General features: G+C 41.1%; 1 protein-coding gene across 1 annotated transcript in view; it reads left to right on the forward strand.

Annotated features, from left to right (window-relative positions):
- Positions 1 to 22,922, forward strand: part of TCP11L2 (t-complex 11 like 2) — a 36,952-nt gene continuing 14,030 nt past the window's right edge. Inside the window, exons 1-6 of the mRNA XM_016148082.2 lie at positions 1 to 146; positions 8,305 to 8,496; positions 10,660 to 10,795; positions 14,333 to 14,453; positions 15,479 to 15,699; positions 17,565 to 17,701. Coding sequence (XP_016003568.2) covers positions 8,340 to 8,496; positions 10,660 to 10,795; positions 14,333 to 14,453; positions 15,479 to 15,699; positions 17,565 to 17,701 — 772 coding nt within the window. The 5' untranslated portion in view covers positions 1 to 146; positions 8,305 to 8,339. The remainder of the gene's footprint in view (positions 147 to 8,304; positions 8,497 to 10,659; positions 10,796 to 14,332; positions 14,454 to 15,478; positions 15,700 to 17,564; positions 17,702 to 22,922) is intronic.

A 22,922-nucleotide genomic window follows, 5' to 3' on the forward strand; every position in this document is an offset into this window, starting at 1 on the left:
GCGTGGGGAGCCGGGGAGGCTGGGGGTGGTTGGACTGGGGAGTTTTGGAGGTTCTAGTGCTGTGCTGGGTGAGGGGACACCCAGGGAGCCTTGACCCAGGCTCGCCCAGTCGCCCTTCTCCTCCGGTCGTCTCCGCGCCGCGTCCGGTGCGTATCCATCCCGGGGGAGGGGGTCGCCGGCCCTGAAGTGATGGGCCAGGGTCGGCGGACGGGGACCCGTCGCCTCGGGGCAGCCCAAGAGCCTCCCTCGCTTGCCTCACAGCAAAACTCCGCACTGGGACGCCGGGGCCAGCGGCGAGAGGGCCCCGTTTCCTGCTCCCCCAATCCCCTTGCTTGACCTCGAACCGCCGTCCCGCGTGGGAGCAGGGCGCGGGCGCCGAGCTGCCACGGCGGGTGTCGGGGTGGCCGCGGGCTTGGGGCCCTGGAGGCGGCGGGGTCGCGGCCGCTGGGCCGCTGTTTACATCCCGCTGGGCCCGTGCCAGCGACCGCTCTGCGAGCGGCTTCCCACCATCCGGCCTCCAGGAGGGTCACCTCCTCGCCTGCGACCCCCGGCCCCGCTGGAGTGAGCGAAGCGAACCGCGGTGAGGGCCGGGCGGGGCCCGAAGCGTGTGTTTGGGTTTGTTGCCCGGGTTTCCTCGGCACTCGGCTGGACCTCCGCTGTCCCCTCCCCCAAGGGTTTGTTTTGACAGGAAACGTGCTGCTGGAGGGGAGAGGCTGCGGGAGGACGTGGGCGGGGTGGGGGTGCAGACTCCGGTGCGGCCCCTCGACGTTACCCCTCAGGGGAAAGCGGCGGGAAGTGCCAGTGAGGCCCGGATCCAACCCCTGGCCTCTCAGGGATGGCTCGTGTTTTCCAAAGCTGCCCCTCTGGGTGGCACCACTGGGGTTAACAGCGCTGATTTGAGGTGGCACGTGGACGAACGTGGTTATGTGTTTTCGTTAGTGTTAGGAAAAGCTGCTAGTAAACGAGAGATTTCACAATGCTACAAAGTTTCCTTTAAAAAAATAAATGTACTTAAATGCAAAAATCTGGTAAAGATAAAAAAAGAAGTGATTGATAAACTAGTGTATGGCTTAGGATGGCAATATGGAAAGAGATGTGAAGAGTGGTATTCAAATGACAAGTTTGGGAAACATTATCTAGGATGGTGGTTATGTTACTTTCACCTTGAAGAAACTAGAAAAATTGTCCTTGTCCCCAGTTGGCTCATCAGTCCCCAAGATCCCGCGGTCTTATGATCTTGTCCCACCCAGAGACATTGCTCTTCGCTGCCTACCAGCCATAATGAGGTTAGGACAGTGGTTCTCCCTTTAGGAAGCTCCCTGCTTTGCCTTTCCCTCTTGCCTCTAGGGATTTCATACATCACCCTGGCACCCGGAGAGGTGGCCTGACTTGAAGTGGCCCAGAGCTAAAGATACCTAGTCATGTGTGGAAGCAGCTTCAATGCCATTTTGTGAGGAGTTGACGACTCCAGAGGGAGAAGCACAGGTACTTAAAACAGGCCAGTTAGAGGTAGGGGGAGATGTGTTTTCAAGTGTGAAAAGTGCCTAGAAATGCTTCTTGATGCTGTCATGTGTAGTGCGAACATCTGCTTTTTAAAACAATGGCTGGTTTGTTGACTTTTATCTAGCTCTTCGTTGGCTCTAATTTGATGAAGACCAGTATTCTCTAACTGAATGGAGCAGGCACCTATCTCTCTGCTCTGTGGTTTTTGCTTTGTAGCAGATAAACAGCTTTTTAGCACTGCCTTTTGAAACTGGTTGTAAAGCAGCATTTTGAAAAAGATGCAGATTTTCCACACCACTGCATTTTTCTTCAGAGCCCCAGTCTTACTGCCAGGCCTCCTTTCCGTTTACTACACATACATCAATGCTTGTCCTGGCACCTTACCTTGATTGGGTCTTCAAAGATGATGCCTACATGTTTCTTGAAATTTCTGTTTTCCATGACATAACCTTAGCTGGATGGGTTCCATCCCTCAGGGCACTGCTGAATAATCCAAATAACTCACTTTAATTTTTATTTTTTTTGACTTGCACTAGTTATAAGCAGATAACCCTTTTGATATTTGGGTTTTAACTAGGAATTTTGCAGTGCTTCCTGATAGAGGATTTTCAGTCACTCTTGTGGAGCGATTGGAAGTTATTTTGGACAATAGACTCTTTAAGCGATGCCCTTCACGGTATAGTCCTTGAGCAGCAGGCACCCCGAGGTAAGGTCAGCTTGCTGCTACATGTGCAAATGTTCACGTGGTGGCGATGGGTTGATCAATTTGTCAGGGTGGGAATGGAAAGAATGAGCACTGCATTTTCTCCAGCCATCCCAGAGTGGTAGAAAACATGGGCTTTAGGGATCCGCTACCTGGATTTGAGTCATGCCTCTGCTGCTGCTGTGAATCCTTGGGCAAGTAATTTAACTTTTCTGAGCGTCAAGTTCTTATTTATAAAATGAGGATAATAATGATACCTTAGCTAGCAAGGTTGTAATGAATTTCAAGGAGATAAAACATTTAAAGCGCTTATCATGGGGTCTGGGTCGTAATAAGCACTTAATAACCATTAGCTTGAGTTGTTATTTGCTATCAGTGGGCTTTAAGAGGGCGGAAAGACACAATATAAATGTTTCTTTAATCGCCGGAATTGTGAATCTTTGCTAGTTTGAATTATTGATGTCTGAGAAATAGGTTGAGGTAGGTACAGAGAATTAAAGAGTGGAGATAGAGCTCCTCCTTGCAAGCACCTTAAAATTTAGTGGGAAGACAAACAATCGTAGTACTTTGAATGACTGTATAATGAGAATATGAGTAATGTGAATGAAGCAGAAGAGAAAGAAAACCTAAGTTGTCTTATGAATAGGTATGTGGCTTATTTTGTTCATCAATGATAATCATTGAACTCTATTCCAGGAAGGGTTCTAAGCTCTAGATGACTAAATTAGGGGAGCGAGTGGGGGATATTAGGGAAAGTGGCTTGGAAGTTGTAACATTTCAAATCTGAACAACAAGGAGCCAATCATGTGATCGAGGAGAACATCCTAAGAGGAGAGAATAACAAGGTACAAGTACTCCAAAGTAGGCAGTTTTGCATGTCTGAGGAACCCAAAGAAGGCCGGTGTGTCTGGAGCAGAAGGGTTAAGGGGAGAGTGGTACAGGATGAGATGGGCAGAGTCCGGATCAGAGGGACTGTCAACCACTGCCAGGAGACTTAGGACAAGGGAAACCACCTGGAGAAGAACTAAAAGGGATAGATTTTTTCTTTTCGGAAGGGCTCTGGACTATTTCCTCTTTTATTTTCTAGGCACTGTTCAAGAACATTGAGACAAGTTTGACTGTCCAGAAGAACTTTTGTAATAGAGTGGCATCTAAGCTATCACAGTGATGGGAACAATCAGAATCTAAAAACTGCAGGAGACTGCACTACTCCAAATTAGACTTGAAGTTTCAGTTCAGTACTTAAATCTCTTTTAGCCTTTTGCTCAGAAATAATTCCAAATCTACAGAAAAAGTTGCAAGCACAGTACAAAAAACTCCCTATCGTCTACCTTTTACTCTTAGTCACCCATTAACAGTTTGTTCAGTATGCTTTATTGTTTTCTCTTTCATTTGAATCATTTGTGCGAAAGTTGCAAACGTAATGGCCCTTTATTCCTAAATACATAGTCACAGTACACTTATCAACTTCAGGAAATTGAATATATAATGCAGAAGTAGATTCAAGTATTGTTACAATGTTCTCAATTGACCCAATAATGTCCATTTTCCCCTCCAGCACAGGATCCAGTCTAGGATCATATATTGCACTTAGTTGTCAAGTCTCTTGCCATCTGGAATATATCTTAGCCTTTCATTGTTTTTATGACGTTGACATTTTTGGAGTTCATAACTTCTTTTAGTGAGAATAAAATAATAGTTGACAATCTGTCAAGCACTTACTAAGAGTTTAATGCTTGACATAGACTATTTTAATTAATCTTCATGAGAATTCTATTAGGTAGATACTATTATTATCTCCATTTTAAAACAATAAATTCCCTGTCTCCAGTCAGTACATAGCGAGAATCAGGATCAGGAGCCCAGTCCAGCTGTCTCCAGAGCCAGTGTTCTTACTGCTTCCGTGACGTGTGCATTGCCACTGGTGGATCTTTGCCATCCTGAACCAGTGTAGGACCATTTGCAGATAAGAGTTTGCCGTAGAAAGGAAATAAAGTTGGCAGTCTGAACACAGATTGAAGAATCAACTAGCAAATTAAAAGCCTATCTTCCCTCCATCTGCGGTGGGACAGAGGACCAGCCCCTTCATTCTCTGCTCTCTAAAATGTCAGTGGTCATAATGCCATTCATTCATCCACTTATTCATTCAGCAATAAATATTTAAGTGTCTGTTGTATCCCCATTGTTGGTCTTGGAAGTAATCGTATAATATTGCATTTATTATTATTAAATATGGAACACTACAGTGAAAATGTGATTACTCTCTTTGAATAGTGACCCACTGTAGTGTTGGAGGCTTTCCTTGGTGTTATCTTCTGTCTTCACCTTTGATTTTACCTTTGGCCAGTGAGTAAATCCTCCAGGTAGGATGAGTTGTGGTCTTCCTGAAAAGTTGTATGGTTTGCTTGTGAGTCACAGCGGAAAAGGTCAAGTAGATCTAAGTTTGTCAGTTTGAGAAGCATTATGTTTCTTAAAGAATCAGCCTGGTTTCATTATCATTGTTCTAAGAGAGAATCCAAAATAGTTTTAAAAGCAGTTTAATTGCATTCAGTGTCTTTTGAGTCAAGTAGCTCTGTCCCCAAATGACTTACATGGAAACCCAAGACCAAGAAAAGTAAGAACAGATGTGAAGGAACTTGCAGAAGACCATTTACACCAGTATGGGCCATTTGCTTTCAGCTTTTATATTTCAAACAAGTGCAAGAGTTCTGTCCTAGGTTAACTGCCAGCCTTGTTTATCTGTAGGGAAACATGCTTTTATCATCACAGGATAAAACTGTTCTTCTCTCTAGTTTTTAATGCCTGAAATGATGATAACAAGAAAAGCAAATAATACTAATACTAGTGAACATCTGTGTCCCGTTTACTCTGTATCAGACACTGTTCCAAGGCTACGTACATTGACTAAATGAAATGTCACTCCAACACTATGAATTAGGTATTGTATGCCTATATAAAGAAACAAGCAATTTTGTAATAAAGTAATAATGGGCATTTTGGCTTCAAAGAAAAGTATCTGCCCAGATGCACTAAAGCCCCATTTGCTATGGAGGCTTCTGCCAACTAAACAAGAGTTTCTAAACCGTTTTAAGCTTTTGAGTTTTCTGTAGCATCCATGGGCCAGAAACTCTACCTTCAGTGAATTGTTGGGGAAAAAAATGTAGTTGCACATTATTAACCATTCCTGCCATTTAATTTTTCAGAACATGTAGCGATGCCTCATGGAACTCTGAGTTTATAGCATTTTAGCAATTCCTAGCAGAAAGGGACCTTATAACTGGTCCTGCCTGCTCAGAAAAATGAGGTGAAGAGAACAGATGTGATGTGCACAAAGTCACATAAATGGCAGACCCAGGCTTCAGACTCTGGACTTCTAACTTCTAACCTAGGTCTTTTATTTTTTAAATCATTGTACTTTGCTGCCTTGTTAAACAATTGAAAAACCTGTGAGGTATGCTGTTCAGCTGGAGTAGGAAACTAAATGGACAGTTCATAAATTCTAATAGATGAATTTATGGTTAAATAAATCCAATGGAGTAATGTATGAATTAATCTAGTTCATAAATTTCCATGGGTGGAAAGCCTTTATTCAGCTTTACTTGGAAAAACAGCCAAGTGAAGAGAAATTAAGAGCAGAACATACATAGCGCAGTTGTTACAGTAGAGTAAAAGGTAATAGAGTGGAAACAAAATTTAAGATATTCAACTAAGAGTGTGATAAAGACTAGGGAATAGTGAGTCTTAAACCTAATAAGGTAGATTTAGGTGGTGGGTTCTCTGCTCCAGTGTTTGAACTTTGGACCTGTCAATGTGTAGTGATATCAGTTTGCAAATGTTCTGGTTGAAGCTGTACCAAATGAGAGAGTCAATGATTCCGATTCAGCTGACACCGAATGAATACTTGTCACATTCTTGACACAAGCAGTGGATGAGACACAGTCCCTGCCTTATTATGGAGAGTTGGAAGTAGCCATGGGAGGAAAATCACTATACAAGGGACTAAGCAGTGTCGTGGAGTGTCGTGGAGACACAGGAGATGTGCCATGGATGTACAAAGAAGAGTGTCCTTAGCTCTGGCCAGAGGGTAGAGGGAGGGCTTCCCGGAGAAGTCGCATTTGCATGAAATGCCATCAGTGAGGAGTAAAATATTGGCAAAGAGGGAAAGCGAGAGAAAAGGGCAAGCATTCTATTTAGGATTTGGAGTTTGGTGAAAGTGAAAGGATTAGAATAGACCCTTTTCTTTGGTCCTCCGCATCCTCCCCTATTTCCCCCCCCAGCACATGGGAGTTAAAGCTCAAATAGAATCTAGTTTGTAGGGGGTAAAGGAGGTTATTTCACCTCTGAGGATGCAAAGGGTTCAGGGCTATTTTACGGCCTGTGTTCATGGTGGTTGGCCTTTGAACTCTAGGATAAGGTGAATGTCCCTACCTGGTAGCTTCCCGGCAGCTACACTCAACTTCTTGTCCTTCAATCTGTAGTGGCAGCCTTCAAGTTAGTGGTTTTCTGTTTGAAAAAGTGGTGGGCCAAGCAAGGGTGCATTTTCTGAGTGGCAGGACTGAAGAAGTTTGTTTAGATAAGGCCAGGTACAGGTGCCCTTGGGTTTTCAACTGTTTATAAGTCCCTTCCCGGGCCTTCCTTGTCTCTACTACCCAAGGGATAAAAAGTGGCACTATATCTCTCAAAAGGCTGGATTCCCCCTTAGTCCCAACCTTGTCTGCCTCTCCTTTCTCATACCTCCTCAGGAAGGCCTTGTTTTTTTTTCCCTTTTCTTGTTTTCTGGCGTCTGGCACACACCGTTTTTGGTAACTGAAGTTGAGAGCTGTGAGATTAGAGCCTCGTTTGTTTTGTTCACTATTACTCTTCTCAGTGCCTGGTACACAGTAGGCACTCAATAAATATGAAAGGAATCATTGAAGAAACTGCAGGTCTTTCCAGGCATACTATTGTGTTTTCTCATTCTGGCAGCTTTCAAAGCTCTGAGCACCTCATTGCATCGGCTGGTTCAGGTTCGAAGAGACTCAGTGAACTCTTGCTACCATTACTCTCCATTCACTATTTGAGATGCCTTTCTGCTCGGTCCCAGGTTTCCCCTCAGTGTCAGCCGACACCATACTCCTATCAAGGCCAGCTTTCTCACGGGCCTGGCTGAGGCTCCTGGGCTCATCAGGCCTGGGCCACCTGTGTGCAGGATGGCCTTTCTAGGGGGTGATCGGTTCCAGCTGCCCCGCCCTGCCCTGCCCTGCGAAGCAATCTGGTGTCCCAGAAACAACAGTGAATGAAGTCAGAGGACTAGTTTTATGGCCTAGTAAGTCCCCTTGGCCCTTGGAGACTGTTTCCCCCACTACCTATGAATTGGGACCTTTCGTGCCTGGTAGTGGGTGCTTCTTAAATTGCCAAGTACAAAGCAAATACCAAGATCTTCATATTATGGCAGTTCACTGGAAGATGGAGAACCTACAGATTTGCCAGCCAGAGATTTTAATTGGCCTTCTTCTTTCCCCAAGAGGCTCACAGACAACTAACAGGGCTGATTTCAAAAATATTTTATTTAAAATAGATGTAGGAACAATAATAATAATAGCTAACATTCGAGCACTGTACTAAGCGCTTTAATAAGATGAATTCTATTTCATCTTCAAGCAACCCTATGAGATTAGTGTTTCACCCCAGCTTTACCGATGAGATAGGTAGTTCAGTGACTTCCTCAAGGTCACATGACAAAAGACCAAATGAGCTTCTAACTTAGGCAGTCTGACCACAGAGTCTCACACTCTTACCTTCCCATGTTTGAGTAACCCAGGAGGAGGACAGTGTGTTCAACACATTGTTTTTTGAGGATCTGTTATTTCCCAGAGTCCACGTTCACACTGAATATGTCCCGAGTAAGCTCACCCCGTGGCTGTGGAATCTCTTTTCTGGAAGGCAGTCTTGAGGGCCTAGTGATAGCCTAGCTTGGATGCTATGGGAAGCATGAGGTAATCTGGGGACCTCCCCAGTGCTGTGACACATGCGGCATGGCTGTCTACACTGGAGGAAGCATCAGCCCCACTGATGGAAGTACCACAGAATGTTGACGCAGGGTCTGTTTGTCTGTGCAGGTACTATCTCTTGACCCACACTCAAGTGACAGAAAATGCCCTTCAACGGTGAGAAGCAGTGTGTGGGTGAGGACCAGCCAAGTGATTCAGACTCTTCCCGGTTTTCCGAAAGCATGGCTTCGCTCAGTGACTACGAGTGCTCCAGGCAGAGCTTTACAAGTGACTCCTCCAGCAAATCCAGCTCTCCTGCTTGTAAGCCGACAGGGGAGCAGAGCTGGGGCGGGGGGGGGGGGGGTTTGTGCATGGTTCTAGATATGTGTTTTGGATTTGAAAACTCCGAAATGACTGAGATTAGAGTACGAACTTCCCCTCCTCTCTAGATGGACCGGACTAGCACTGCAGGGGCACTGCAGCTGCCCTGCACACACCCTCAGGAGTAAATAGCCACCAACGTTTACAACCTGCCCATTTTTATTTTTATCACTGTCTCTGATCTGCTTTGGTGTGACTATAAATCAACCCTACCTGTCTCTCTCAAGTAGTGGAAAGCCACTCCTTCTTGAGATCATTTCTTGGGCCACATTAAAGGATGAATTCAAATTAGTGTGTTCTGATTATTTCTGATTTACATGAAAGGAAACTTGCCTCAATTCCAGGGTCAGGCGGGAAGTGAAATAATCTTAAGAGTTTCCTGCCCAATTTCAAAAACTGTTGTGCAAATCACCCTAGAAAAGGCCCCATAAGAATTACTACATTCAGGGTATGAGAAAGTTAAAAGAGTGGCCCCAGTGACGGGAGACACCTTTTTTCCTTTTTTTGTGTGTGGAACTAGAGATGTGTATAGCAGGTGTGTTTGTCTCTTTTTTAAAGCTTTTTAATTGGCAGATTGTATAGAAAATGTAACACTTAAACTGACAAAGCAAATACAGAAAAAAAACAATGTTTAATATAATCAGATGCTCACTTCAGAAAAGTTTATTTGTATTTATTTTAAGTCCTCATTTTTAAAAATCGAAAAGTTGGGAAGTATAGAGAAAAGACAGTATTGCCTATATCACCCAAAGATGACAGATGGCAACACTTTGTCATATCTTCATTTTTTCACATAGACATATGTGTGTATATGTGTGTGGACTCTTTTCACTTAGTATTATCACTAAAACATTTACTCATGATAATGTATTTTTAAAATATTGTTTTTATGACTACTTACTACTTCAAGTGACAGCACCATAAATTTGTTTAACCATTTATTTGTCATTGGACATTTACTTTGTTTCCTTTTTTTTTTTTTTTTTTTTTGCTGTTACAAATAGTGGTTTATGAATCCCTTGTTGCATAAAGCCTTTTCAGGAATTCCTTAGATGAAATTGGATTATTGAACCAAAGGGTATGGACATTTTTAAGGAGGTTTTTTTCTTTTTTCTTTCTTTTTTTAAGGAGGTTCTTAATGGGATAGGGAATGGCAAAAGAATTTACTAGCTGACCCCTAGCTTACTGTTGCTTTTTTTTACTCTTTATACTATTTACAGGGCTGATGCCTCTCAAAGGGTACCTAGGAATCCTGAAGAAGGGTTTCACTGATTCTGCGTATCCCATCATGCGCTCTACCACCACCACTTCCTCCTTAAAATTATTTTAGGTAGCAAAGTATTGCTAGTGAGTCCTGTTGTTTGAAGTAACAATTTTTAATTAATAGAAGCTGAGAGTTCCAACAGTGATTTCAAAAGGACATGATTTATTTGACTAATTTTTTAGAATAATCTTTAGAAATAAGCAGAATAATAATTTACTACCTACCGAAAAGTAGATTATACAGCTTATTTTATTTTAATTATCTACATTTATTGAGTCTTACTGTGTTCTTTTCCTAAATTATCTTATTTAATCACCTCAGGACAGCCCTGTCAAATCAAATGATAACTACAGTTTGGAAAAACTTAGGACCACATCTAAGCGTTATATTATACTGCCTATGCTTTTAGAAATTATAGTTTTAAAAAATCAGTTATTTCATATTGAATCTGCTCAAATTAATGAGTTATGAATTACAGAATAAAAAGTAGTCTTATTAATTTTCAATATATGACATGTAATAAGTACAAATATAATAGGCACTAAAAAATTGAAGTGATTTAATTTTTAAAAATTAATTTGTGATCGCCTGTATGAATAAGATTATTTCAAAAACATTTGAAAATTTAATATCAATACAGTAACTGAAGCTATCAAAATTTCTTAAAAGTTCTGAAGTCTTCAGTATTAAGATAGAAGAATTCACCTATTTTCATATATAGTCTTCTTACTTGTAAAACCCTGAAAATACGTGTTGAAATAACTTACACTTGGTCTGCGTCAGGAGGTTTTGCTGAATGACAGCTTCCTTCTACATTAACTGCCTTGTTTTTCTTTCAGCAACTAGTCCTCCCAGGATTGTCACGTTTGATGAAGTGATGGCTGCAGCGAGGAACTTAGCAGACATGACTCTCGCTCATGAAATTGCTGTCAATGAGAACTTCCAGTTGAAACAAGATGCCCTCCCTGAGAACAGGTAACCTAGAGGTGTTCGTTGTACATAAACTGTGCTGCAGGTTGTGTGTGCGCGCGCACATGTGTGTGCATACACGCACACATTCACACTGATTCCTGGAAGTTCTCATGTAATAGCCACTGGAAGTAAACATTTTTGATTCCCTAACAAGTCTTATACTTGTTCTTAAAACAATTCCTCTAGGGTACGTGTTACTCATGATCTTTAGGAGTCAGCTTATCTGTCACTCCCTGAGGGAAGCTTTTCCTGACACTCGTGAGCCCACTATATACATTATATCCCCTTGCTAAAGACCCCTTACCTCTCCTTTGTTAAGATACATTGGAATTTTTATGTTCCATGTCTGTCTTTCCCACTTGACCAAAAGCACTATTAAGGGAGGAACTAGTTCTATATCGTTTGCTCCATCCTATTGCCTAGCAGAGTACCTGACATATAATACAGACTCAAGAAATATTTGCGCATTGACTTATTAAAGAATAATATTCAAGTTGTGAAAGATAAAGAAATGTAGCTGAGTTGTCAAAGTGCTAAGACTAGGTGATCCAGAAGCCTCTGGAGGTAGGAATCAGCTGCATAGGCACCCCTGGTTAACCTTATTCCCAAGGGATCTCTAGTCACAGCCACAGTCTTATGTCCTCCCTCACCCTCTCTTGCTTCAGTGGCTGGGACAGAGAGGAGAAAAGGTTTGTGGCTATTACTACAGGTAAATCATCTTTAGAGGTAAAGATGGCTCATGAATGATGGCACTGAATCTTCAACCTCACAGTGCCGTTTATAAACCCAGAGGCATTCTCTCTATCAGTTAAGAGAACTTATAATATTTGATTCCATTCAGAATGTTTTTGTTTGTTTGAAAACAGGAAAATAGTAAATATAAAAAATTTGTTTAATTGAAATGTGGATCATAATCCTTCTGCTCCTAGAGATGTTGTTCATAACAGTCCTTGACATTTTTTGAGCTTACTGGCCAAAGTAGGTGTATCTGTTTGGTTGTCCATTATAACTGCATGTCATTATGCTCATTTATACCAACTCTGCAGCCACACCCTTAGGCCAGGCCACCGTCATCTCCCAGTCCTAACTAGTTGCCCCTTCTCTATTCTTAGTTCTTCCACATCCACACGATAGCCATAGAGCTCTTTCTAAAGGGTAAATCAGATGAGATCATTTCTTTGCTTAAAATCCTTCAATGGTGTTTTAGTCCACTTAGAATACAAATATAAGCTCCTTAGTGTGACCCGCAAGGCCCTCCCTCGCCAGCCTGTCACTTACTCCTTTCCCTCGCTCCTGTTGCGCTTCAGCCACACTGGCTTCCTTGCTCATCTCAGGGTGTACCAGCTGGATCCTGTCCCAGGGACTTTGTCATTCTTTCTCTTTTCAGTATTCTTCCCCAAGATCCTCACTGGCTGCTTTCTTTTCCCTGTTCAAGTCTCAGTTCAAAGGTCACTGTCTCAGAGAAGCGGTCTTCAGCCACTCGGCAAAATCATTGCCCTCTCCATCACTGTCTACCACATTGTCTGACTCTTTCTTCCTCGTAGCTCTGCAGCTGTCTTATTCATTTTTAATGTTTTGGGGTTTTTGTTTGTTTGTTTGTTTTTTGGTTTTTTGTTTTTTTTTTTTGGCCTTTCTGTCTCTGCTAACATATATGCTTTCTGAGAGCAGAGACTTTCTTTTCATTATAATATCCCAAGGTCCACCACATATTGAATGGTAATAAATAAAGAAACACAATAAATAAGTATTTATTGACTGGCTAATAAAAATGGATATTCGTGTGTTTTATGAAGTATAGCAAAAGACAGTTGGGAGACATTTGCAACTTTAAATTCAAAAGTTGCAAATATAGACCCTAGTGAAGCTACTTTAGGATCAGACAGACCCCGGGGTTTGAATCCTGATCTGCTGAGACCATATCTGAGCCTCACATTCCCCAGCGATGGGATGGGGACTACAGTACACACTTCAGATGCACACGCATCGACATACAAGTGCCTTGCACATAAATACTTTGATACTATGAATAATGTGGATTCTGTTATGTTCATTTTCTCCCATAGCTAGAAAATGCAAGCAAGGGGAGCAACATGCAGAGTTAGGACACACAGAGTTATTACCTGTGTTTGAAAATGAAATAGCATATTATGAGCTGGTGATTTTTAGGTGACTTTCCACAATGGCCAAGTTGTTACTTTTTAAAATATGGATGACTCATATTTTACCAAATATTTTCTTTGGGGAAAAATCTTATAAAAATAAGTCAGATTTCTACTACCCAGTTGGAGTGCTTATAAATGATTTAATTGATCTCATCCCTCCACCCCACCTCCAGAAAATCGAAGGTGTCAGAAGTATCTTTTGGCCTTTAGGAAAACTTACATTTAAATTCAGATGTCCCTGCGGGAGCTATAAAGCTGTTTCAGTTCATTCCTGATTGGTCCATTCAAGCCAAGTACATGAGGCTTGTAAAGTCAAGAGCAAAAGTCCATCCCAGCAATGTTTGCCTTTGTAATTGTTCTGTAGTTGCTCAAGAGAGTCTCAAACATTGGAAATGGCATTTATGCTGAACAAGTTTAAGCATTTAAATTTGCTGAGTGGAATATAGTCTTCGCAGTTATAGAAACAGTTTCAACGCATTCTTCAGAAAGCTAATTTTCATTTCTCATAGCATTGTTGTATATTTAGCTATTTGTACTTTAAAAAGAAAAATGAGGAGATGCGCATAGCTATCACATTATTAATTCACACACCGTGCATTTGTCGAATGCTCAGTATATGCTAGGTGCTAGGTGTAGTGGCAGGTGCCTCACAGAAGTGGTGGCCTCTACCTGGGAAAGGTCGATAGCCCTGTGAGGAGATCAAGAATGGTAAGTAGTCCCAGTACAGAGGAACACGTGCTTTTTTCAAAGCTGTTACAGAATGGTGTAGGAGTTCAGTAGAGATGTGTGTATTTTAATGTCCACCTATTTTAGGGCATTGACATAAGGGGTGAAGCAAGGTGGCACCTATTCTATTGTGAGCTCTTCCTAGGGAGGCTTCTATTTCCGCAGTTTCATCTGGCTAACTTTAAATGGGACATCCAAGCTGAACTTGGCAGGCTTTCAGATACATGTCTCCTTGGGGCCAATCTGTTCCGTTCTGTGCCACGAAATTTCAGCTGTTGAGGAAAGAGCAACTTGGCCATCTCGTCTCAAAAATCTGTAACAAGTCTAAGAATGTGTGTAGAAGAGTAGCTAGGTAAACTAGGGTATCTCCTTAGGACAGAATTTTATGCACTTATTGAAAGCTATAGGAAGGAAGCATTTAAAAATCTAAGAGAAATGCTTAGGACAGAATATTAAATAAAACAAATATATAATATTGTACATACTGGATATTCTATGTTAGAACAATACGTTAAACAAGGGAAATCATGGAGTTATGGGCAATTTGTTTTCTGTCTTCTGTAGTTTCTAAGATTTCTACCACGAACATATTTCTTTTATAAACAGAGAAAATAATGTTTATTTTGAAAAACAATCCATTTCACTCCTGTAGCTTGGCCCGCCGTGTGAAGCACATTGTCCACCAGGCCTTCTGGGATGTCTTGGAATCAGAACTGAATGCTGAGCCTCCAGAGTATGAACATGCCATCAAACTGTTTGAAGAAATCAGAGAGGTGAGTTGACCTTGTCTGTATGAATTAGTAATTGTTTTCCCCCAAAGACTGTTTTCATGTCCTCCAAAGAATATTAGAGACCCTTTCTGAAAAACTGAGCTAGTTCAGTCACAGGGAGGGATTTTTCCTGCCCCTGCTGGAGTGGGGCAGAGGCTGGGAAAATAGGGCAGTGGAGGAAACTCAGAGTGCTGCTCAGCGCATGTAATACTGGTTGTAGAAGTCAGGAGCACACACTGGCATTAACCTGGCTTAACAGTGGCCTCTCCCTCTTTAAGTCTCATTTTCCTAAGTGTTTAACAGGGTAGTTGTAAGAATTAAATTAAATGACAGTTATAGTTGTAGCTAACCTCTACAAGACACCTGCTCTGGGCCAAGCATGAGATTATTCATTTATCCTTACTGTAATGCTGGGAGGTAGTTACACCTGTTATTTTACATAAAGGAACTGAGTTCCCTGACTCATGCAGGGTCACACAGCTTTGAGGGATGGAGAGGGATTTGACCTGAGGCATTCTGGCTCAGAGCCTGTGCTCCTGACCACACGCTATGTGTATAAGTACAATGTCTATTACTTATTGAATACTCAATATAGGTTGCTTATAGAATATATAATAAATACTTTATACGTAAAACATATTATACTAAAGAAGCCGATGGGGTGATTCTGTTTGCTCTTCTTTAAAGGCTTCTTTTGAAGCCATGATCTGCAACTTGTTCTTTCTTTGCACGGTTTCTGTAAACTTCTTGAAGTTCTTTCAGTAATATTGTTTCCTTGCCAATTGCATTCATTCCAACAGTATCAATAATTTTCCATGAATAGGGTGGGGACTTTAATTCAGAAGCTAGATCTTCCTTTTTAGGGTTGAGACACTGGAGTGCTCTGATCCACCAGTGTCAGTGTAAACTGTGGCATCCAGGGGATTAAAATATAAACAGAGAACTTGGTCATCTAGACATTGAAATAAAAATGACAACCTTTATTCATGTAATATTGCTGTTGATTTTTCCTTCCTTTCCCTGTGCAGATTCTTCTCTCTTTTCTGACTCCTGGTGGTAACCGGCTTCGCAACCAGATCTGTGAAGTTTTGGACACAGACCTCATTAGGCAGCAGGCTGAGCACAGTGCTGTGGACATCCAAGGCCTGGCCAACTATGTCATCAGTACGATGGGAAAGCTGTGTGCCCCCGTGCGAGATGATGATATCAGAGAGTTAAAGTCCACTGGCAACATCGTGGAGGTGCTGAGGTTAGCACTTTTGTTGCTTATATTTTCTAGAATATCTCTAAGTTCACTCAGAAGGGAAATGCGGAGATTGAGGAACACAGAATAATAACTGGTCTCTCAGAAGAATCCTTGGCCTAGAAGAAAATCAAATAAGCAAGGAGTCAATCATTTACTGTACACGTAGGGTTTTTAGATAGAGTGATCTAATGGTTGTTAGTTGGCATGTGCTGGGTATGGGGGATGTAGAGATGAAAAAGAGACAGTTCCTGACTCCAGGGAGTCTACAGTCTAATGGGGAGACAGGCCTGGAACAAGGATTTAGAATCATGGTAAGTACTGTGCAAGGGGAAGTGGAAGGGATGAATAGAGCCTCCAACAGGGTGACCTAGTCAAGGATCTAGAAAGACTTTGTTATGGTAATGCTAGCTACTATAACACATAACCCTGAATTCTCGGTGATTTAACCAATGAAAGTTTGCTTCTCATTCATATCACAGTTCAAGCCAGGGGTTCTTGGTCAGACAACCTTCCACATGTCATTCAAGGACTCAGGCTCCTTCTCTCCTTAGCTCCACCTTTGCCCAGGTCCTCACAGTTCTTTAAATCCAGCTGGTGGGCAGGGAAGGCATATGCAATGTTTAACCACCTTCGCCCCGAAATGACACATTTCACTGATTATAACGAGTCCCATGGTCCCACCTAGATTGAAGGGGGCCTGGGAAATGTGCTTGCTGTCTGTAAACACATTTCCCAGCCTCGAATCTGCCCACCGGAAAGGGAGTGTGGAGCTTTGCTTGTCAGCCAGCCATCTCTGCCACAGCTTCCCCGACGAAGTGAGGTGAAATCATGCCAGTCTAATCATGACAATCCCAGAAGGAGGAGCCTGCAACACTTTTTGCCATTGAAGGGAACTTTTCTTTTTTGAGGGGAGGTGGGGCGGGGAATACGGCCCCTGTGAGAATTAAGTTTCATGTAATAGCATTGGAAAGGGAGGGGAAAGAAGCTGCATGTAGCAGGTAACTTACTTTATGACCTTGGACATTGATAATGTCTCAGCCACTGTTCCCCATCTGTAAAAAGGGCTTTATGTGTCCTTAGAGGATTTTGCTCAGCTCTGGCAGATTGCAGCTCTTCTGTTGCAGAATCCTCGCTTCTAGTTGTCTTAGTACCCATGCGAGATACCAAATATGTGGTATCCATCTTGGTTTTTTTATTGAGCACCTACTGGATGCCACAGTCCCTTACATTTTACATTCGTTATCTCATCGACTTCACAAAATCCCTCCAAGGTTGACCTTGTCCTCTCCTTAGACAGGTGAGGGGACTGAGGCTTAGAGAGATTGAATAATTTGTGCCTGGCCACAGAGCAGATCGGTTGCAAAGCTGAATTTGAGCCCAGGGCTGCCCATCTCTTAAAGGAAGTATTTTTCCCCTGTGCCTCACTGCCCTGTCCATTTTCTTGGTTTTTTTTTTGTTTGTTTGTTTTTGTTTTTTTTCTTATTCCCTTAGGAACAGAAACCATATACACTATGTTCAGACTCCTTAAAATTTCAGGGGCTTTCAAATGGAAATTTCTTCTCCAATCTTTTTTGTTAAGACTTATTGTGTATACTTCTTGGTGTCTTTCTATCAGTTCCTGAGGGGGTGTGATGGCTCAGCTGGAGGCATTATATTTGCTAAAGCAAATAGTCCTTTGAGAGCTGTGGAGGAATACATTTGGAATGCATATGCAGTGTCTTATCTGAAAAGTGGCCTTGCCACATGGCAATTGGAATTTTAGAACCATTTTGGGGTTTGTTTTTTTTTAACCTGAAAAATAGGTAAAAGTTAATGAATTTCAGCGTAATTTCTTAATTATTTCTCTGTTTCAATTCTAAAATTTTTAGACAAATATTTCATGTCCTGGACCTCATGAAAATGGACATGGTCAATTTTACAATTAGAAGTCTTAGACCACATCTTCAACGCCAGCTGGTGGATTATGAGAGAACCAAGTTTCAGGAAATTTTAGAAGAAACTCCAAGTAAGTATGATATATTGTGTATTTACATTGAAATCAGGTGAATATATGATATTTTTTATTTTTGACATTTTATGTAGTGTCACTAAAGGATTTCGGTCTTTCCATTGAATATTTTTTTAATTTCTAAGATTGACATCACAAACTCATAGCCATTTACTATATCCCAGGAACTGTGCTCAGTAGTATTCATTTCTTCATGCATTAAAAACAATGCAATATTTATTAAGCACCTGCTGGGTCCCATACGCTACTTAGATGCTGTGGATACTGCAGTGAACAAAACAGAATAAAATTGTGACCCCCAAGTAGTTGACATTCTAGTAGACAGACAAACAAATAAATATATGTTGTCAGCTGTGTTATTAAGTGCTAAGAAGAAAAGTAAGATAAAGGGACAGACAGTAAGGGGACAGGAGTAAGAGCAGAAAGTGTTTTTTTTTTTTTTTTTTTTTTTTTTTTTTTTTTTTTTAAGATGAGGTTGCCTGGGAAGGCCTCGCTAAGAAGTAACATTTGAGCAGAGTTTGCAAAGGAAAGAGGAAGGGGCTTGTGAAGTAGCTGCAAACACAAAGGCCCTGAAACAGAAACTTACTTCTGAAGTTAGACAAACACGAGGCAGACAGTGTGGCTGGGATAGACTAGGCAAGGGGAGATGGTTGGAGATGAGGCCAAGAGGTAAACAGGTCATATAGAGCCTCGTTAGGAAATGAGAGGAATTAAAAGTTTATTCCAAATGTGGCAGGAATTCATTGGAGAGTTTTGAGCAGGGGTGCAATATCTGATTTTCATTTTTAAAGACTATTCTGGCTTTTGGTTAAGAGAATAGATTATATGGAACAAAGAGGGAAGCCTGTGGGATTACAGTTGCTTAGGCAAGAAATGTTGGCGGTTTGGTCAAGTGATAGTGGTGAAAGTGGTAAGAAGAGGTCATACGCCAGATGTAGTTTGAAAGTGGGATACGATTTTTTGGTAGTTGGATGACGGAAAAAATGAGTTGATGGTGATTCAGGAGCTTTAATTAAGCTCTGTAGGATCCGAGGATCCATGGGAGGGAAGTAGCAGCCAGCCAGTCCCCACTGTCCTAACAGCTGGAGCTCTTTCAACTTTAGTATGGGCCTCTCTTTTATAATAGTAGGGAATGCTAGCTACATTTTATTTGAGCACTTATTAAGTGCCAGGTTCTTAACTGTGTGCCAGACACTAAGTTTATTAGCTCATTCAGCCCTGTGAGGCTGGTCCTGTTATCATCCACTACTTATAAATGAAGACGTTAAGGTGAAGGTACTTACCCTAGGTGACTGCTAGTAAGTGGTACAGCCTGGATAACCCAGATACGTCTCTGTGCCAAAGCGCGTGCCTTCAAACACTAACACTGCCTGTCTTCCGACAAGATGTTGATCGTTTTGGGGGATTGGCAGAGGGAGCACAGGCATCGGGTGGCATATAAAACTAGATGACTTCTGAGGATCCTTCTACAACAAAAAGCCATGATTTCAGGGCTATGTTGTTTCAGTGCCAATAGGAGAGAGGGATTAAGAGGTGAAGCCCTACATAGAACCCAAGTCTGAAACCTAAACTATGGTAACTTTGTTCCTAGCATTTTCCTGAGACTTAGTAGTTGGTTTCACTTGTTTGCCTATGTGTGTATGTATACACATGTGCAAATGTCTCCATGTTTTGAATTAAGACAGCTTGGAATCTTGACCAAATTCCTTAATGTAGGTTTGAATTAGGGTTTTAATTATCCCAAATGATTTGTTTCTCTCCTTAAAACCCAGGCTTAGTGACCTGTAATTCATTTGCACCTTTCACATTGACTTGACTATTTCCAGAGATTTAAGAATAGAATAATCCAGCTGTGCAGAGAGGTCATGATTGTCCATCTCTAAATATGTTCCCAAAGAAATCAAGAGTCTAGGAAGCAGAGTGTATGTCAATTGTTAATTATATCCTAAGTCTCTCAGCTAAAAGTCAGCCACTGTATCCTGCTATCAAAATAAGAGTCTCACAGTATCGCACAGAAAGACAAAAGTGTTGGATTTTTGTGTGTACGTGATTTTTATAAAATAATTATTGGAAAATTAATATAGAGAAATACTCTGGATTTCTGAATTGGCTCCAAGAAGGATTTTACTTTGCTAACAGATATTTTGTATACACAATTGCCTTATTTAAAATACACCCAGGAGAGCCTTAAGCAACGATTGGGTGCATGTATTAAAGAGCAAAAAGGTAATCACATTAGATCCAACAACTAACTTACCTGTGGAAAGAGGAACAGCTTATTCCTGGGAAGCCATACCACGAGTAATTTTTAAGATACACAGAAAGGAAAAAGGTTTTATTTATTTAGATATCTTATATCTGATAAAATGTTCTCATGAACTTTATTTCATGTGGTCCTTTCAAAATTTGTATGGTACATAAAGAGTTTTAAAAAATACATCAAACTGCATTATGATGGTCTTTGCTTGTCACACAAGGCATTTGGAATATATTTATGGAACATTTTCAAGATGAGCAAACTGATGCTCAGCCATGACCTGCCCCAAAGACAGAAACACATAGCTAATAAGTAGTGGAGCCAGGACTGTAAGCCAGGTCTCCCACAGCCAAGCCAAGATTCAACGAAGTGGCTGCTTTGACAAGTTTCTTCGGATTTTTCAGTTTTGTGTTATATCAGCTGGGATATGTTGCAATCAACAGAAACCATCTGTGGCTGACTTAGCCAAAAAGGAAGAGAATGGAAACATGGAGGCAGTTCACAGAAAAGCTAACATATCCACCTAGAGCAAGGCCAGAAACCAGGAGAGTGTCAGGAAAATGAGGGAAAGCTCCTGGGCTTCAGAGTCAGGGTGGTTTATGTGTACTTAAAAACAGGCCATTCTCGAACACTGTAGTCACCATACAGAGACCCAGGAAAGTGTCTGATGGGCGTAGGACTCAGTCTAACCCCTGGTCAAAGGCTCCTCATTGATATTCATGAAAGAAATCATGAATGAGGGAAAATGGTTTTCTCAAAGAAAATCAGTAGCAAAAGAAGGGGAGATGAGGTGTTGCTAGGCGTAAAAGAACAGATGTCATGGACAAGGGAACTATATTCTTCTCACTGAAGAGTGGGGTAGTTGGCCTGAATATTTTCCAGAATATTGAACATAGAGGCCATCTAAAGCCTTGCACAACAATAGGAGTTCCCAGTGATGTATTCTGCATCCTTCTCCTAGTTTATGTGAATGGTGCCTGCTCAGAATTACACAGGCCAAGAGTGAGCCTGGCCATCCCCCAAATCCAGGATGTAGAATCATCGCCTTTTTAGGGGGCACTCAGATTTCATACTTAGGTACCATATTAGAAGTCAGCAGAGATGGGAATTGTACTCCTTGGTGAATCCATATGGGGATACCTTTGATGCATGCATCTCAGAAAGCTCAAATACTTAACTGGCAGAGTTTACAGAACAATCCTGTGACTGAATTCTTATAGCACTAAATAGCATAATGAAAGGCTTTTACATATGTACAAATTTACATGTGTGTTTAATGTTGATAAAGCTTTATGTGACTTCACCCTGAGTTTACTAGGTTTTTGTTTTAGAGTCAGTGACTGAGTTTGCCAATCCATAGCCCATATCTTTTTCTTGTACACTTTATTGAAGTATGCTATGCATGAAATAAAATGTGCCAACTTAAGGTGTATGGTTCTGTGAGTTTTGACAAAAGAGAGTGCCCATGTAACCACTACTACAGACAAGATATAAAGCATTTCTGTCACCCCAAGGAGAATCTTCATGCCTTTTGCAATTAATCTCCCCCCCTCAAAATTAAACACTAATACAGTTTTTATCACTGTAGATTAGTTTTGTCTCTTTTAGAACTTATTAAATGGGATCATACTCCATGTTCACTTTTCTCTCTAGCTTCTTTCAGTCAATATAAGGTATTTGAGTTTCACCCACGTCGTTGTACATATTAACTGTTTGTATTACTGAGAAGTATTCTATTAAACCACATACGGTGATTATACCACACTTTATCCATTTACCCGTTGATGGATATTTGCATCATTTCTGATTTTAGGCTACAATGAATAAAGCTGCTGGGAACATTTGTGTGCCGGTGTTCGTGTATGTGTATGTGTTTTCATTTCTCTTGGGTAAACATCTAGGAGTGGAATGGCTAGGTCACGTGTTAAATTTATGGCTAACTTTATAAGAAACCGCCAGTGATTTTCGAACATAGTTGTGCCATTTTATACTCATCATCAAAGTATGAGAGTTCTAATTGCTTTACATTTTCACCAACACTAGGTACTATCAGTCTTTTTAATTTTATCTTTTATAGAGGGTATGAAAGTAGTATCTCATTGTGGATTTAATAGACATTTTCCTGATGAATAGTGATATTAAGCATCTTTTCATATGCTAAATGGCCATCTATTTACCTTCTTACATTGTCTATTCAAATCTTTTCCCCATTTTTTTTTTTTTAATGCCTACAGCATCTGGTATCCTAAGTGGTCTCTCATCCAAGTACAAACCAGGCCCGACCCTGCTTAGCTTCTGAGATCAGGCTTGTTCAGGGTAGCATAGCTGTAGACCTTTTCCCCATTTTTAAATTGAGCTGCCTTGCTGTCGAATTGAAGAGCTCTTTATACATTCTGGAAGCAAGTCCCTTGTCGGATCTACATGTGTGAAAATTTCTCCCCCTCTGTGGTTTGCCTTTTTCATTTTTTCTAACACTATCCTTTGTAGAGGAAAAGTTTTTAAATCTTATGAAGTCTAAATATCAAATTTTCCTTTTATGGTTTTTGCATTTAGTAAACTATCTACAAAATATTTGCACATCCCTAGGTCATGAAGAATTTTTTGGATGTTTTCTTCCAGAAGTTTTATAGTTTTAGGCTTATGAACCATTTCAAAGTAACGTATTTCAAGGTTCACATTTTTCCTTACATATCTCTAATTCTCACACCAGTTGTTGAAAAAGAGTTACCTTTTTCTTCATTGAATTGCTTTGGCACCTTCACTGAAAATCAGTTGACCATACATTTGTGGGTCTATTCTGTCAGAAGTTTTATTTTTTTTTATTGAGATAATTTACGTGCCATGAAATTAATTTTTAAAAGTATATAATTGAGTGGTTTTTAGTATATTCACAAGGTTATGCAACTCTCACCGATATTTAATTCCAGAAGATTTTCATCACCCCCAAAAGAAATCCCATCC

This window comes from Rousettus aegyptiacus, unplaced genomic scaffold (assembly GCF_014176215.1).
Source record: "Rousettus aegyptiacus isolate mRouAeg1 unplaced genomic scaffold, mRouAeg1.p scaffold_m13_p_2, whole genome shotgun sequence".
Lineage (NCBI taxonomy): Eukaryota > Metazoa > Chordata > Mammalia > Chiroptera > Pteropodidae > Rousettus > Rousettus aegyptiacus.